The following is a 17154-nucleotide window of genomic DNA, read 5'->3' as shown; positions in this document are numbered from 1 at the left end:
GTTACATTTTAGAAAATTTTTAAATAAAAAGAAACTACTTATGACAAAATCTACTTATGAGGTTGTTTTAATAGAGTTTGAAATTTTATTTTATTTTATTTTATTTTTTGAGACAGAGTCCTGCTCTGTCACCCAGGCTGGAGTGCAGCAGTGTGATCTCAGCTCACTGCAACCTCCGCCGCAGGGTTCAAACTATTCTACTGCCTCAGCCTCCTGAGTAACTGGAACTACAGGCACTCACCCCCAAGCCGAGTTAATTTTTGTAGTTTTAGTAGAGATGATGTTTCACCATGTTGGCCACACTAGTCTTGAACTCTTGACCTCAGGTAACCCACCCGCCTCCACATCCTAAAGTGCTGAGATTACAGGTGTGAGCCACTGCGCCCAACCTGAAATATTAAAAGTGTTATGCCTTTTGCCTGTTTGCCTTTCTGACTCATCGAGCATTTAACTCATTAACTATTTTCATTTTCATTATTGTCTAATGATATATCTTGTCAATGACAGTACTTCCTAAGTCAGTGAAAGGCGTCAATGAAATACTTTTTTTTTTTAATGGTTTGTGGCATAAACAATATTATGTGTTTGCCAAACACATTTTCTTTTCTTTCTGAGCAATCAGGGAGACCACATTTCCCAACCTTCACTGCAATTAAATTGGGACCATATGATTGAGCTCTAGACTAAAGAGTGTGGGCAGACATGTTATCTGCCACTTCCAGACCCATTGTAAAACCTCCTGGTGATCTTCCATGTTCTTTCTTCCCCCTTCTACTATGGCTTTGGTATGCATGGCAGCATAAAGATGGCAGCATTAAAATATGGAAAGAACTTAGGTCCCTGAGTCACTTCATGGACTCCAGCAAATCACATTGGACTCTGATGTGTCAAGCAGTACCTTATAGTATGTTAAACCAGCTAGATTTGGAAGAGAGGAAGCAGACTTGTTAAAAAGTTACTCTACCTTGACAAATTAGTTTACTTTGACTAATACATGTAATGAGTCCAAATGATCATTAGAGATTTTAATCATTCTAATCTCATAGATCTAGAAAAGCTGTGTTCATCTGCTTCTTGAGTTAGAAAGGACAAATAAGGAAGGTTATCATTCTCTACCAATGGTGGGATCTCATAACTTCAGCCCCTTTCCTTCTTTCCTTGTCTCATACCTACTACTGTTTGCTGGTCATTTGATATGCTTTCTCGACTCTCCAGAACATCCCTGCAAGGTAGGCATAATGATTTTCATTTTATAGATAAAGAAATGGAGTCTCAGAGTCATTGTGTGGCTTTCTCTTGGCAACACAAATAGAAAGTAGTCTATCTCCCAAGTCATTCACTGGGATCCAATGTCATATATTTGATTCTGTAGTATGATTGTTCCCCAAACGCATATATTAGGTTAACACATCTTCCTTTAGTCTTTATTCTTCATCTCTCACAATCTCTTTCATGCTACCTAGGGGATAAGTCTATCAATGGTAATGGAGAGAACTCTAAACCACCATTTCAATATGTATGTTGATTTCATATTGCTGGGGGATATTAATTTTGTAATTATCCTGGAAATTAAATTTCTGTCAACTAGTGATATAAATTAGGTTATTTTAATAAAAATCGGTTTTGGAGACTTGAAATACCCAACAATGTAATTAGCAACATGATCAGAAAAGCTGAAAGAAAAGTTAAACTTTCACAATGGAGCACTAGGGGGCCTCCTAACCTAGATTTTCCAAATTAGTTATAACCCACTATCTCTGCATGCTACGTACATATTTGTTTATGTTTCTTTTCCACACCTTGTCTTTTACACACATAAGTATATTTTAAAGGGAACTTTTCAAATGCAAACCCAGTACTTTTCTCATATTCATTAAAACAATTCATCTGCATCATTATTAAAATGCCAATGCACACATACCAGATATATTTGATCATCCTCCTCCTAAAATTATTTCATGTCTTACATTTTGGAGTGGTCTATATTACAGAAGTTTGGCTCCTGCTAATAGGACTTGCCTTTCTTTACTGACACCTGTGTTCTCTTCCTCAAATCTATTTCCACATCGAGTGCCTTGGGAATGAGCTGCCAGAATACTTTTTCCAAACATACCACTAAAGTGTGTAAATAAATTATGTAATCTCTGGGCCTGCTTTCGAGGGTATAAAATGAAGGACTTGGGATATATTGGTGGTTCTGAATCTCAGCTGCACATAGAATTACTTTATAAGCTTGAAAAAAAATGCTTGAGTTCCACCTCAGGCTAATTAAATCAGAATTTGAGGAGTGAGGGGTAGTAGGATAGAAGGCACCAACAAAGTTTAAGAGCTCCGTCAGTGGTTCTAATTTATGACTAAGGCTGAGAATGACCTAACTACATTGCCTGCGAGGTCTAGTCTATTTCCAGCATTCGTAGGCTGCGTCTCGGCTGACCTGACATAAACGTTCAGACACATAGCCTACAAAAGCTTATGTCTTCCACCTTACTTGAGGCTCAATTATCTCACTTTAAAATTCATTCCTAGAAATAAGGTTTCCTTCTTCAATTAGCCATCTGCAAGACCAGGATGAATGGACAGAGGTATTTTATCTACCTCTTCTCTATGCACCGCTGTGGAGACGAGATCTTGTACATATACTACAAATTCATTTTTGACAAGGATGATAATTTTTAAAAGAGAAAGACCAACTCTTTAAGATACCAGTGTTGATTGTCCTCTATTAGGGTGACTGACTTGAAAGCCTAGGAATAGTGCAGAAGGTATATACATTTGCTACATTAATCTACACTGGCACAGTCTGAGTTTAGAATCTATTGGATGCTGTAAGTTACCATGTATTTTCTTAAAACCCAGTAGGTGCCATTTTTGCCTACAATTGCCACACGTCTTTAGCTGCAAGGAGTAAACTCAACTAGCACTGGCTTTGGGTATTCATGGTGCCTATTTAATAGGAGTCCAAAAGACTCCTATTAAAGATGCTAACTTTGTCCTTTACTTCTGCTTACTAAGCATCTCTACCAAATCTAAACTAAAAATGTGATTTGTGGCATTTATACTTCAATCTGAATAGAAGTTGCTCTATTTTCCCTGTAGAGATGAGCGCTTTCCCTCCATGTAAGAAGGAACTAACAGCAGGCACACACGTTGAACTCATTCTATCAGCCCTATGGAGACTCCAGTGTCGAAAGAGTATTTTCACTTTCTAAAGAGAAAGTAAAGAGCTAATGTCTCTGTCCTGGAGTGTATTGAAACTATTGTATTATTAAAATTTACAGTCTCTCCATAAAGCAGTTGCACGGACTGATGTTTTTCCACCATCAGTGTGGAAGAACCAAATGTTGGAACAAGGATCACACATATTCACACAAAAAAACCCTATATTCTTCATTTTAAATTGAACTAACAGATGCCGTGCAGTACCCACCCTAGCTGTACTCAAATCAGTGTCACTAAGAATTGTTCACAACAACCTACTATTAGCAAGATTTTAGAAATGCATCTAGTCAAGATTTAGTGAGATTTGAAGAAAGTAATTCAATTCTTAGAGCCCTCTATCCCTGGGAATAAAATACCAGCGATTCAAACCTTATTTTGGTAAACGTTTAAATTCTTCATAACTTTATAAGAAAAGGAATTTCATATGTTATGCATTCTACTTACATGGTTCAAAAGAACCTTACCTGTCCAAAGTGTCATCAGAACTATACCGACTAATTGTAGCTTTTGACATATCTCTCTCATTTACTTTCCTGTAGCAAAAATAATTACCAAAAAAATCAAATAAATTATTTTAAAAAGTTTATAAAACCTATCATACATATGGCAATATTTTGACCTATTTGAGTAGGAAATGTACATGTTACCAAGGAAAGATAGAGTACCCAAATCTTCCAACTTGGATGGAATAAATTATGGAAAATCCAATATCCTATGCTAATAAAAGATTCTTCTCTGGCTCCAATTATTTCTAACAACAATGTAACATATTCAAATTAGGGATAAGGGTTCGTAAATCATACAACACAACAAACAACACAACACGCAAAATGGTTAATAACTAATGTGTACTCTTGTCAATGTTGTTTATTTCTACATAATAGGAACTCAAACTTTTATACTCAACTATATTTTGTTTGCAGAATTTTAGCAGTGCCATAAACCAGCACCATGGACTAAATCCGTAAACGCTTTGTTTAATATTCAGCACCGTGGACAGGGTTGAAAGAAGGGAACTTACAGGGAGAAGGAGGGGAAAGACAGCAAAGAAAGGAAAGAAAGGAAACAGGAAAAGCTGGGAAAATGAAAAGGAGAAAGTGGGAAGCGAGAGAAGGGAAGGATAGGAGGAAAAGAGGAAGAGAGAAGAGTGATAGGAAGAAGGAGAAGAGAGACAAGGGCAAAGAGAGGAGAGCAAGACAGATGAGCAAAAATGGGAGGAGGGATTTAGAAAATAACAGAAAAGAGGATAGAAGTCTCAATAGAAGGAATCGTGATCATGGAAGCAAAAGAAAGATCTTGATCAAACATGAAAAAGCCTGTTTAATGCCTCCTATAACCCTATGATATAAAGCAAGCAAGCTTTTTGGAGAATTCTCTATTATTTATTGTGTTTGTTTTTCCAAGTATCATTTAAAACCGTCCTATCCAAAGTATTGCATTAGAATAAGTACTAAGACTAGGTGCTAAAGATTTAATTTTAAACTTGATGTGGCATATATTCACTAAGCAACTATTTGGATGTATTCAATATAAAAAGTACTACAAATAGTGCAAAAAGTATATTTGCTGTATTAGTAGTGGAAAAAGTAACATTTGCTGTATTAATCAACACTGTTGTACTAATAAATATAAGGAAATCTAGAATAAAATAACTATAGCTGCCATCTACAGAGTAAGACGGACAAATCAGGTATGTACCTCCAAAGACAGAAAGTAGTGAGTGCCATAAAAGAGGTTTAGGTAAGGTGTAAGGAAGTTCTAAGTTGAGAAAGCTGATTTCTAGGTATGCAAACCAGAGAAGGCTTTATGGAATGAAGTGCAGTTTGAGCTGGGCCTTGGAGGGGAAATAGATGTGGAATAGATGTGAACATTTTCGAATAGAGGTAGAGGGAACAGTATCAGTTGAGGCAAGAAAAAAAGTGAAGAAAAATGCCAAATACAACTCCCCCAAAGTTTAATACAACCCCAAAGTGAAATCATGGCGTGGTTCACCATCGTGTGTAATGTGTAAATGCAAGCAGGTGCTGGAGGGCCATCTGACCCCTTCCAGAAAACAGCCCCTCCCAAGACACTATCACTATGTCTCTAGGTGGCCATTGTCTTCCTACTACTTATCACAATAAGACATGTTTCAACATGTTATTTTCATTCTCTCTCCTCCCTCACTTTCAACTAGGATGCAAGTTCTGTGAAAGCAGCGACTTTCCAATTGTGGATAATATGAAGGTATTATCTAAGGTGATAACAGTATATTATTTATTTTCCTTTATTTTCAGACCCCACTCATGTCAGCTCTCTGCACACATTGTCATCTCTGTGGGAAGTGCTTCTTTCCTTGCTCCATGCCCAACAGCCAGTCTTGCCCATTTGGGAAATTTTTCCTCATAATCCTTCAAGCATCATCACCAACACCAAAGACCACTTCCATAGTGAGGTCTCTGATTATTTAGGCAGAGTTAGTCTCCCCTCCTTTCTATTCCCATAGTGCACTCACACACGTCTACTATAGCACTTTCCGTGACAAACTTTAGTATTTTCATTTGTGGATATTTTTTCATGAATACAAGAGCTCCAAGGTCAAAGATTATGTTCTATGCATCTTTGTATTCCTGGCACCTGGCACAATGCTGGCACATAGCGGGTGCTCCAAAGTGGCTGTTGAGTGGGCATCAAGGTAAAGACAGCCTCTGCAGAGCAGAAAAATGACAAGTGACACCCTCTGAGCAAGTACCAGGAGAAAAACAATCTGCCCTACTCTTTTAGGGAGATTGATTCTGTGATGTTAGTTATAGGTCAAGGGGGAAATGTCTAGGGCTTACAGATTTTTGTTCCTTAAAAGACTGATATGCTACTTTAGCCACAACGCTGGCCACCACGAGGAAGGGTTCAGGAAATCAATATAATTTAAAATATGAAATAAGCATGAAAGGGATTATGCTCCTGTTAACCTAAAACACATTGTATGTACATTAAGAATATGAAGCGTATTTCACACTTAAAAAACATAAGGGTCTGTGTTCTTTAATCATTCCAGAGAAAGGTGAATAACATATAGGCAGCAATTTCCACGGGTGGCTGGACTCAAATGATGAGCTTCTCCTTTGTTGGTGAGATCAGAGCCAGCTGAGAACCAGGCTCTGATCTTCAAAACCATAAAGACTAAGGACAGGGCCTCGGCCCTGTCACAGAACAGTAAATCAGATGAACTAAAGCTGGCATCAGGAAAATGAAACGGCAACTCTGTGTAGAGGGTTATATGCTCAGCACCCTTAAAACAGGTCAAAATTATTAAAAAGTTTAAAAGGGTTGAGAGAAATTCATAAACAAAAGTTTCCAACATAGACATGTCCCAGGTGTCTGCTTAACTTTTTAAGCTCCACGCCATAGAAGACATCCACACTCCCTTTCTAATTACATTTTAATGACAAACAGACACAAGCTACTAGACCAGATAAAACTTGTGTCTGATAAATATTTAGGTTCTTCTGATGGGTGTGGTTGTTTGTATGCATGTGAGTACAGCTGTGTTTTAATAACAATATTCTCTATTTTTTTATCAGTCCGAGATTATTTACATCATTGTGATTACTGTTTTATCTTAATTTTTCTACTAATGTGCTTTGATCAGTCTATTTGCCACTGAGGATCAGTTCATGTTTTCCCACTAGCCCAGGAGTTTCCAAAAAGAAAGGTACTGTACCATACAGCAAGTGAACTCTGGAGTTGTTATTTCTGTGTTTTAGGATTCCTTTCCCTAAGGTTCAGAGATATCTAATCTGGTCATGTTGCTGTTGTTGTTTGTTTGTTTGTTCATTCATTTGTTTGAGAAACAGGGTCTTCTTCCATCACCCAGGCTGGAGTACAATGGAGCATCACTGCCCACTGCAGCCTCAGTGTCCCAAGCTCAGGCAATCCTCCCACCTCAGCCTCTGGAGTAGCTGGGACGACAGGTGTGTACCATCACACCTAGTTAAATAATTTTTTTTTTTTTTTTTTTTTTTAGACACGTTGCCCAGGCTGGTCTCGAACTCCTAGGCTGAAGGGATCCTCCCACTTTGGCCTCCCAAAGTTTTGGGATTACAGGCATGAGCCATGGCACCCTGCCTGATCTGATCGTGTTTCTATGAGAGTCCTTTCTCTGCCTGTCAGGAGGACTACCTCCATGGGATGCACAGAGGGTTGGTTATGTTCTGCCTCCAAGTCATGGCTCTGGAGAGGCAGAGTTTTCTTGTGGAAACCTCTGATGATATCACAGATTCTCCTTCACATGCCCAGAACATCGGGGAAAGCCCGAGGCATGCTGCAAATATTCAGCTGTCTTGAACAAGTCTTCTCTGAAAACTACCATCTTTATGTTTCTGCTCATGATGTAACATGTCTGAACACCCACCTGTCCAATGCATCATGGGAATTATGTCGGTTGAGCACCACCCTACCATAATTTTCATCTCTGCAAAGAAAGAACAAAAGTATGTCACATAGAAAGTTACCACAATATTGGCTAAGCACCAAATGAGAGAGACATGAGGGCGAGCTCACAATTTTTGGCAAGGTTAATTCATTTTACTTCAGTTGTGAGAACACAAAATTATGTATCTATTTTAACCAGTCACCACTTGAAAGAGCATGAGAAAAGAAACAAGTTTGTCAGTACAAATGATCATTTATCCCATGAGGTTTGCACATGATTCAACAATGAATGAGTGTTGTGATGTGTTTTGTTTTATCAGACTGTGGGAATATGAGCCCATTTGCTTTATATGTATTAGAAGAGTCCTTTTTGGCTTGAAGTCAAATACAAAAGCTTTCCACAAATTGTGTTTAAATTTAAGCAAGCCCATTATGTCTGGATATGTTGGTGGACTTGACAGTTCTCCTTCATAAAATGTGGGAAACTCAGTACCAATATTTGTGGTTAAGGAGATTTATAATTCACAGGAGACCTAGCCCACTTTTGAGCCATGAGAATACAGTTTGCTCTAGTTAATCATTAAAATAATCCTATGAATTAGGCAGTGAAGACACTGTCACATCCAGTTCACAGATGAGAAAATTGATTGGGGATTTTGTGGCTTTCCTAAGACCACAAGGTTAGCAAGTAACAGACATGCGTCTAGGACCCAGATCTTTTCATTCCAAACCGTTGCTATTCCTACTGGTCAACCCTGCAATCGACCTTCATATGTAAAATCTCAAAGTAATATCATTCTTGTTTTGTACAGTGGAACTGAAAGTACAGGCCCTTTCAGGAAATGTCAAAACATGTAGTGAAGCCTTTGGATTTGAGCAAAGGCAGAAAGTACTTGAACCTATTTCATGTCAACCCAACCAAACCTGAAATACCACATTTTTCCTGGTTGTGCTCCAGTAACATTACTCAATTCTCTGGTACTTTTTTTTTTTTTTTTTTTTTTTTTTGATGGAGTCTTGCTCTGTCTTCCAGGCTGGAATGCAGTGGTGCAATATCTTTGCTCACTGCAACCTGTGCTTCCTGGATTCAAGCAATTCTCCTGTCTCAGCCTCCCAAGTAGCTGGGATTACAGGTGCCCGCCATCACGCCCAGCTAATTTTTGTATTTTTAAAGTGGAGATGGGGTTTCTTCATGTTGGCCAGGCTGGTCTCGAACTCCTGACTTGCCCACCTCGGCCTCCCAAAGTGCTGGGATTACAGGCCTGAGCCATCATGCCCGGCCTCTGGTACCATTTTTAATGAAGCTATAAAAGAACTGTAGTAGACAATTAAATAGAAAGATGAACAGTAAAAGTGAAACAATGCCAGCAAATATATACTCTCAAAGACCCCAAGAGAACTTTCCTATCTTCCTCCGTATCTCTTACTGAAATTTTTGAAAGAACAGCAGATACCAGGCATGTTTTTATCTGAGGAAGAATTATAACACACAGCCCCGAACTGGGCCAGGGAAAATCAGGGAAGCATCAAAGCCAATTTTCCCTTCATTCAGCAGCTCCTATGCCATCCAAGTTGGCTTCCCTGGGTTTTCTTGGGGAGGCATGCCTGGCATAAAAGCAACATTCCTCCCAACTGTGATTTGTCTTATACATTCTATCTTCACTCATCTGTGTAAATGTCGGCAATCCAAAATGTATGGTCTACATTTGACATGACACTATCACTACAGAAAATTGGAAATGCTCTGACAGAAGCAATAAATGCTGCTTCATGGAAGGAAATGATTGTTGTCCAATAGTGCTAACTCCAAAAGTTAGTGTGAGTCTCTAAATCTCTAAACTCCTGTATATTTCCTTGAAATAATAATATTCAATAACAGAAATTAATAGATATTTTAAATTTAACATTTACACGAATGACCCTTAAATAACCATATCTGCAGAGTTTGTAGATAGTTTAGAGTAAGTATCCTATAATGCAGGATTTCCCAACTTCAGGACTGTTGACACTTTGGGTTTGATAATTTTTTGTGTGGGAGCTGTCCTGTGATTTATAGGATATTTACCAGCATCCCTGTTCTCTGCACATTAAATACCAGAAGCACTCCCCAATTTTAACAACAAAAATGTCTTCCAACCTTGCCAAATGTCTCCTGGAGGTAAAATTGTCCCTGGTTGAGAAACATTTGTGTAATGGAAAAACAATGGACCATGTTAAAATCTCATCTCTACCACTAAATAGCTATGTGCCATTAGACAAGTTACTTAGCTTCTCCGAGCTCAGATCCCTCTTCTGTAAAATGAGGAGATATAACACCTACCTTGTGTTTTATTGTAAAATTACTGGTGCTTTATACATAAAGTATCTAACACCAAGCTTAATAACAAAGAAATTATAAAATGACTACATAATTTATAACATACACACAACACGATATATATCCGGGCTGGACAAATACCTATTGCAAATCTATATTGGCAATGAGGCTACATGCCTATGGCCATAGTTTTCAAATCTTTAAACCTCTCAGCTAGTAGAAGTAATGCTCAAAACAAACAAAATTTTGTTGGTGGTAAGTACTTACAAAGTAATACCATATATTCCACCTTCCCAGTACCTAGAAGTAGATGGCACTAAATTAAGTCGGTAATTTTTTAAATTTCTCTTGTACGTATCAAAATTTTATATATTAAATTTGGAATTATACTATTTTTGTTTATTTCAGCTGACATGATCAACATAGCAGGAATTGTCTGATCATGGATTAACTGTTACCTTTTTGGAAACTGGAAAGTCATGTTTTCTTTTCCATTTACCAAGTAAGCACAAATATCCATCCTAGGTAATAACCAGGCTCTCTCTCAGTAATGACTCACATTCTCTTATGTATGTGGATTTTTAAAATGGCAGAGGTATTCTTGAAACTCTGGTGTGTAACCTATTTATGCTTACTAAGTCTTACCAAAGATTAGACCATGCAACAAAGTGTTTCAGGAGAAAAGTATTCACTTTTCAGATAAGCATTAGCTTCCCAAACAGAATGCCTCTCTCTGCCCCTCCATCCACCCACCACGCTCCACACCAGCTTACTTTTCTTCTTCAGGGCGTTTCTTTATCCAACTGTTATCCTGTAAGAAAGTTCTTCTTTTGTTCACCTCGTGAAAATCCTGCTGCTTCCGTGTGGTTCCCAGAGTGGTGCTCTTCATCTCTATCAACAGAAACATGAAAGACTGGAAGATGTAATAGTGTGGAGTTGAGCGTGGGCTTGGTAACCTGAAAATCCTGAGAGGCACAACTGATTGGCCAGCATCAATCTTCTAGGCTGGCAAGTCCAGTACTGATTCAAAGTAGGATGCACCAGCAAGAAAGAACAGATCCCACACCCTATCACCAAAGATAACACACAAAGCTGCTCAGGTGCCAACTGAAACTGCCAGTGCCACTTATGAGGCCCCATCCAGTCCCTGGGAAAGGAGAACTCCCAGCCTGGGATAAACTGAGCCAGGATTTAGTGGGCTGGCCATTTTACCCCATAAGAAATATACCTTGGAAGCCCACAAAAGACTGTTTTTATAATACCTAGTAATAGTCAATAAGTCCTGGTCATTTGATTCTAAGTAACTTAATTCTTTTATCCTGTAAGAGCCAAACACAAAGAAGGTCATATTTTAAAAAAAGATATTTTTATTGATTTTAAAAAAATGAATTCCAATTGCATGACTAAAAGCTGTGGCATGTATACTTTTTCTTAAGCCTAACTTTGCAATGCTAATTAAATTAGACTGTTGTTTCTCAGCATTCAATGTCTGTATTAAAGAACTGAGATCTGTGAGTTGTTTTACTGAAATTTTAAAGTTTTCTGAGTAAGAGAAACTCATGTACATTACCATTTCCTGTGGGAGACATTTTTCTCAAGGTAACATTGGACATGCTGCCTTCCAGTAAGGACCTAAAAGAAAAATGGGAAATAGAGAAAGCACAACAATGACTCTAAGAACCCGTAAGTGACTGTTTCATGACTGAGATTCACTTTTCAATGACAGTGACAATCACATGGTCTGTCATAACAAATGCATGACATAAAATGCCCCTGAGAGTTCATCTCTTCCAACATATTTGTTTTACAGATGGAGAAAATGAGGCCCAGGGCGTTTTGTGATTCCAGCGTTATAAGCAATTGGTAGAATCAGGCCATCAATTAATTCATGTGTTCAATCAATAATTACGCATGGAGTGCTTATACTGTCCCTGGCACTGAGCCTGGTGCTGGGGGCAGAAAAATGAGTTAGACAAGTGTCTGTTCATGGTCAAGAGGGAGAGAGAGAGATTGTGCTGAACCCACAGCACACTGTGAATGCCCAAAGAAGGGCTCCTCAGCTCCTTCCTGAAAAAAGCCAAAGCAAACTCAGGAAATTGCTGTGTAATTAGAAGGAAAGCAGCCAGGCACATGGAAATCACAGACTTTGAGAAGCACTGGTGATTTTAGGCAACCGCCACATGGAAAACTCAAAGTTTCTGAACTACTCTTCTGGTGTTAAGGGGTTAAGGTAACCCACAGCACCAGTCTGCCCAGGACTGATCCAGTTCCCCAGAACTGAATTATGACTTTGTGGGTCCTAGGCACTTTTGCCTTCGGGGTCCCTTCTTACTCACACAGACATACACACACACACAAATTTAAAATTCTATCTTATGACTATGTTAGTATGAATATGATCCTGGCTGGCTTCATTATTATTATTGTTATATCAATATTTTTCTTCTGTTATTGAAAGAAATAAAAATTACAATGCTTTTGTGGATCATAAATGTATTGTGGGCCTTTGCGCGCCTGAGTTAACCCTGCGTTTTCCTGAAAGTGGAAACCAGAAAAGTCCTGGGCAAACCTGGATGGCTGCTCACCCTGGGTGGGCTTATTACGTCCTTTCCAGTGTCCATCTCACCCGGACTGTGCGTGGAACATAGGAGGGGCATTCACGCTCAAGTCGGAAGCAAGTTTTAGGTCCATATTTATCACACTCAATGTCTGGAAAATGAATCACTTAATCTCCCTGCAAAATGAGGCTATTGAAACCTGCCATCTACTTCCTAAGTTGCTGTGATGATCAAATGAATAATGTACACAAAAAAACCACTTTGTTAAACGATCAATGCTGTTGGACTTAAGGAAATATTATTGGACAACTGTCTATAGGTATAACTTGGGGTTCTAAAAGCCCCCACTTCCTATCCTCTAATGCGAAAGTATTTCCTGCAACAACTTGCCATAGGACCTGAAGCAGGAAAGACACACTTCTCTGGGTCAAGGTACTATTTTCCTTGGGGTTGCTTCTTAGAATGTCAGTAGCACTGCAGAAGATCAGAGGTGGAGGCTGTAAGTGTCCAGACCAGCTCCCCCTCACCAGTCTGAAGCTTGGCAGCTACAGGCTCATGACTGTACCTTCCCTGAGGATTTGCCCTTCACTCCGCCTGGCTGGTTGCACAGCCTCCCCACTCACTACAACCTGGAGCCGGTGGCTGGCTGACCGGGATAAAAAAGGTCAGTCCTTTGCCTCAAGATAGAATCAATTTTATCCAGTGACTTGCACTTCAGAGCTGGGATCCGGCTGTAGATCAGCCAGCAGAGTGCACATCCTTGCTCACTTCCTTCCCTGGCCTTCCCCTGCCTCTCTCCTGAAAGCACACCCTCAATAACTCAAAAGCACCCAAATGCCTCTCAGAAATGGCTTCTGGGAAACCTAACCTAAGACGTGGATTAAGAACCAATGTATTCATCATGACCATTACCTTCTCGGGGACCAGCAGCTGTTCGCTGCATGAATAGCTGGTTCTGAAGGTCTTAGTGGAGTTAGAAAGAACTGCATCTAAGTGATGCTGTTTACTGACTGTGTCACCTTAGGTATGTTATTAGCTCAGGTCTCTTATTTGTATAATGAGATGAAATAGGAACATTATGAGGTTCAAATATTACTAGATAACATATGTAAAGTGTCTAATTATTGCCCAGCACACAGTAGGTGCTTGATAATTTTTAACTCCATACTCCATCACCTTGGCAAGCAGAGAGCAAAGACATAGGAGAGGTATGGTTGGATGTGGGATGGGATGGAACAGACTTGAACTTGGGCAGCTGGGCACACCAGAAGTGTCAGGGATCCCCTGGCTGGCTATGTTTGGAGGCTGCATAGATAACCTCTGGTAAAATGAAGGTAAAGAAGCCCCTAAAGGCAAACTTAAAGCTCAACTAGTGACTATTTTGCCTCTCTCTGGGAGTGTGTCTCAGGACTTTTGGCTAACCTTTTTCCTGTTTCTAAATGGGCTCTGATATATTATTTTTCCTCTTAGCCAATAAAGACCTGGAGAGTTCTCAGTTGATTGCACTAGAATTCTCAGGTGGTCAAAATGCTGATTGCATAATTAGTGATACATCTGCAGAGACAGTAATGCAATTGTGAGACAAAAGACAGGGTAAATGGAGAAAGCGTGTTTTACAATTACCTGCTTATTTTTCTGTCCCTCCCAAGAGACTGTGTTTCTAGTGGGCAAGGCCTAAATGTTTTCCTTCTATTCCCAGCATCTGGGAGAGAGTAGGTCTTCCCCAGGTGCTTGTTACTGGCCAAGTCATGTTCCTCCAAAATTTATATGTTGAAGTTTCCATCGCTAGTATCTCAGAAGGTGACTATATTTGGAGATAGGGCATTTAAAGGGGTGATTAAGTTACATCCATGCCCCTGAGCAAACTATCGCGAGAACAGAAAACCAAACACCGCCTGTTCTCACTCATAGGTGGGAATTGAACAATGAGAACACTTGGACACAGGAAGGGGAACATCGCACACCCGGGCCTGTTGTGGGGTGAGGAGAGCGGGGAGGGACAGCATTAGGAGATATACCTAATGTAAATGACGAGTTAATGGGTGCAGCACACCAACATGGCACATGTATACATATGTAATAAACCTGCACGTTGTGCACATGTACCCTAGAACTTAAAGTATAATAAAATATAAATAAATAAATAAATAAATAAATAAATAAAAAAGAGGTGATTAAGTTAAAACAATGCCCTTAAGGTGGGCATTAATTCAACCTGACTGGTGACCGTGTAAGAAGAGAAAATTTAGAAACACAAAGAGACACCAGAGGAAAGGCCACTTTGAGGACACAGTAAGAAGGTGGCTATCTGCAGGCCAAGGAGAGAGGCCTCAGGAGAAATCCAAATCTGCCAGTACCTTGATCTTGGATGCCCAGGCCCCACAACTGTGAGACAATGATTTTCTGTTATTTAAGTCACTTATCTGTGGTATTTTGTTATAACAGCCTGAGCAAACTATGGAATCCTTATGAAAAAAGTAATTTGAAGAGTTATAAGATAGCCAAGTCATTCAAAGAGCTTTGGTCCACACTGCACCTGCTCTGTGCCCTCCATGTCTTCAAATGGTTTATTGCACAGGATAATTGCTATTAGAATAAAGATCCACTGGTCAAGTCCCTGCCCTGAACAGGGTACCTCCCAGGCATTGTCTCTCATTTTTCGCATAAACTCTGCGGGGTGGCTCTTGGTACCTCCAACTCCCAGGTGAGACTACTGGAGCTCAGAGAGAGGATGAAACATGTCCAAGGTGTTAAGGGGCTGTGTCGGGCTTCTAAACCAAGCCATGCTCTCCTCAGCAAACAGCACTAATGCCCATCAGTAGTCACTGCAAGACTAGGCTGTTGCCCTAGTGTTAGAGCGAGAGTGGGAATGTGGATGCAGGGGCTTGCCTGGTGCTGGGCATCTCACTCCTTGGAAGTCCCATGACCTCCGTCAAGTGCTTGGTACCAGGGCAGCCTCTCAATGAACCGCTGCAGCAAACAAACCTTCACAGGACAGGCTTCTCTGTGTATTCCCCAATATTCCTTTGGTTAAAAACATGTCCACACAAAAACTTGTACATGAATGGTCATGGTAGCACATACAGCCAAAAAGTAGAAATGACCCGAATGTCCATCAGTGGATGAATGGATACACAGTATGGCATCTCTGTGCAACAGAATATTACTCAGCATAAAAGGGAACAAAACACTGATTCATCCTACAACGTGAATGAAACTTGAAACATTAAGCTAAATGAAAGAAGCCAGGCACAGAAGAGGACAGACTGTACGGTTCCATTGATATGAAATGTACAGAACAGTCACATCCATAGAAAAGAAAGTGGATTAGTGTTTTCCAGGGGTTAAGGGGAGAGGTGAATGAAGAGTGACTGCTAAAGGGAATGGGTTTCTTTTTGGGGTAAAATTAAAATACTCTGGAATTAGATAGTGGTGATGGTTGCACAATCTTGCAAATATATATATAACATAATAAATATAAAATAATATATTATATATTATATATTTATTAATATAATATATATTAAATATATAATATATATCTAATAAATAATATAATATATATGTTATAATATGATAAATATGGAATATGTCGTACTATATATTTTATATTTATGATATAAATAATATCTATATCTATCTATATATATTTTTTTTAGACAGAGTCTCATTCTTCACCCAGGCTGGAGTGCTGTGGCACGATCTCACCTCACTGCAATCTCTGCCTCCTGGGTTCAAGCAATTCTCGTGCCTCAGCCTCCTGAGTAGCTTGGACTACAGGTGTGTGCCACCACGTCTGGCTATTTTTTGTATTTTTAGTAGACATGGAGTTTTGCCATGTTGGCCAGGCTGTTCTCAAAGTCCCGGCCTCAAGCAATCCACCTGCCTTAGCCTCCCAAAGTGCTGGGATTACAGGTGTGAGCCACCGCACCCAGCTGTGAATATATTTTTTTAAAAGCACTGAATTTTACACTTTAAAATGGTGAATTTTATGGTATATAAATTATATCTCAACTACAAAAACAAAAACTGGCAGCAGGCCAGGCCGTCTTTGAGCTAGAGAGGCGGAAAAGACACTCTTATATGTCCCGTGTGGTTTTGCCAGAATAAAATGCAATCAGATTATATTTCACAAGATTATCCCAGTCCCATGAGGATTTGTGCATCTCCATACACTGCTAACAATTGAGCCCTCCCTGGTATGCATCTGTATCAACTCCTAAATGTTAAACTGGTGCCGTGAGTGACCCATGGATCATTCATCATTGTGGCCTGAAAATATGCTCTCTGACCCTGAACTATGCAAGAAGCTGTCAAATTTATACAATAGAGACAAGCAGGCCTAGGCTTCTGTGGAACTCACAAACAGAAACCACATAAATAATATAAACACACATATTCAGGAACATCCTAGTTTAAAACTTTCTGTCTTCTGATTGGATCTTAGTTTCCATTTGTGGTTTAAGAAGAGTCACACTATTATACAGGAAAGCAGAATGAGAGTTGCAAGGATAAAGTCAATCCCAGGCAAGAGCATGTCTATGTGAATTAACAATAGGGTATAGCAGATTATGTGACAATAAGACAATGTGATATTCTACCATGTTACCAAAACATGAAACCATTGGGTAGTGTGTTCTGTTATTTCAA

General features: G+C 39.4%; 1 protein-coding gene across 11 annotated transcripts in view; it reads right to left on the bottom strand.

Annotated features, from left to right (window-relative positions):
- The window catches only part of SCEL (sciellin), a 112870-nt gene that overhangs the window by 81721 nt on the left and 13995 nt on the right, over positions 1-17154 (bottom strand). For all 11 annotated transcript variants that reach the window (XM_009192045.4, XM_009192046.4, XM_009192047.4 and 8 more), the window contains exons 2-5: positions 11517-11578; positions 10720-10837; positions 7610-7669; positions 3684-3752 (exon numbers count right to left, since the gene is read on the bottom strand). In XM_009192045.4, coding sequence (XP_009190309.1) covers positions 3684-3752; positions 7610-7669; positions 10720-10837; positions 11517-11559 — 290 coding nt within the window. In that variant the 5' untranslated portion in view covers positions 11560-11578. The remainder of the gene's footprint in view (positions 1-3683; positions 3753-7609; positions 7670-10719; positions 10838-11516; positions 11579-17154) is intronic.

The sequence above is a fragment of the Papio anubis genome, chromosome 15, assembly GCF_008728515.1.
Source record: "Papio anubis isolate 15944 chromosome 15, Panubis1.0, whole genome shotgun sequence".
Lineage (NCBI taxonomy): Eukaryota > Metazoa > Chordata > Mammalia > Primates > Cercopithecidae > Papio > Papio anubis.
This window is presented reverse-complemented; position numbering and strand designations above follow the sequence as displayed.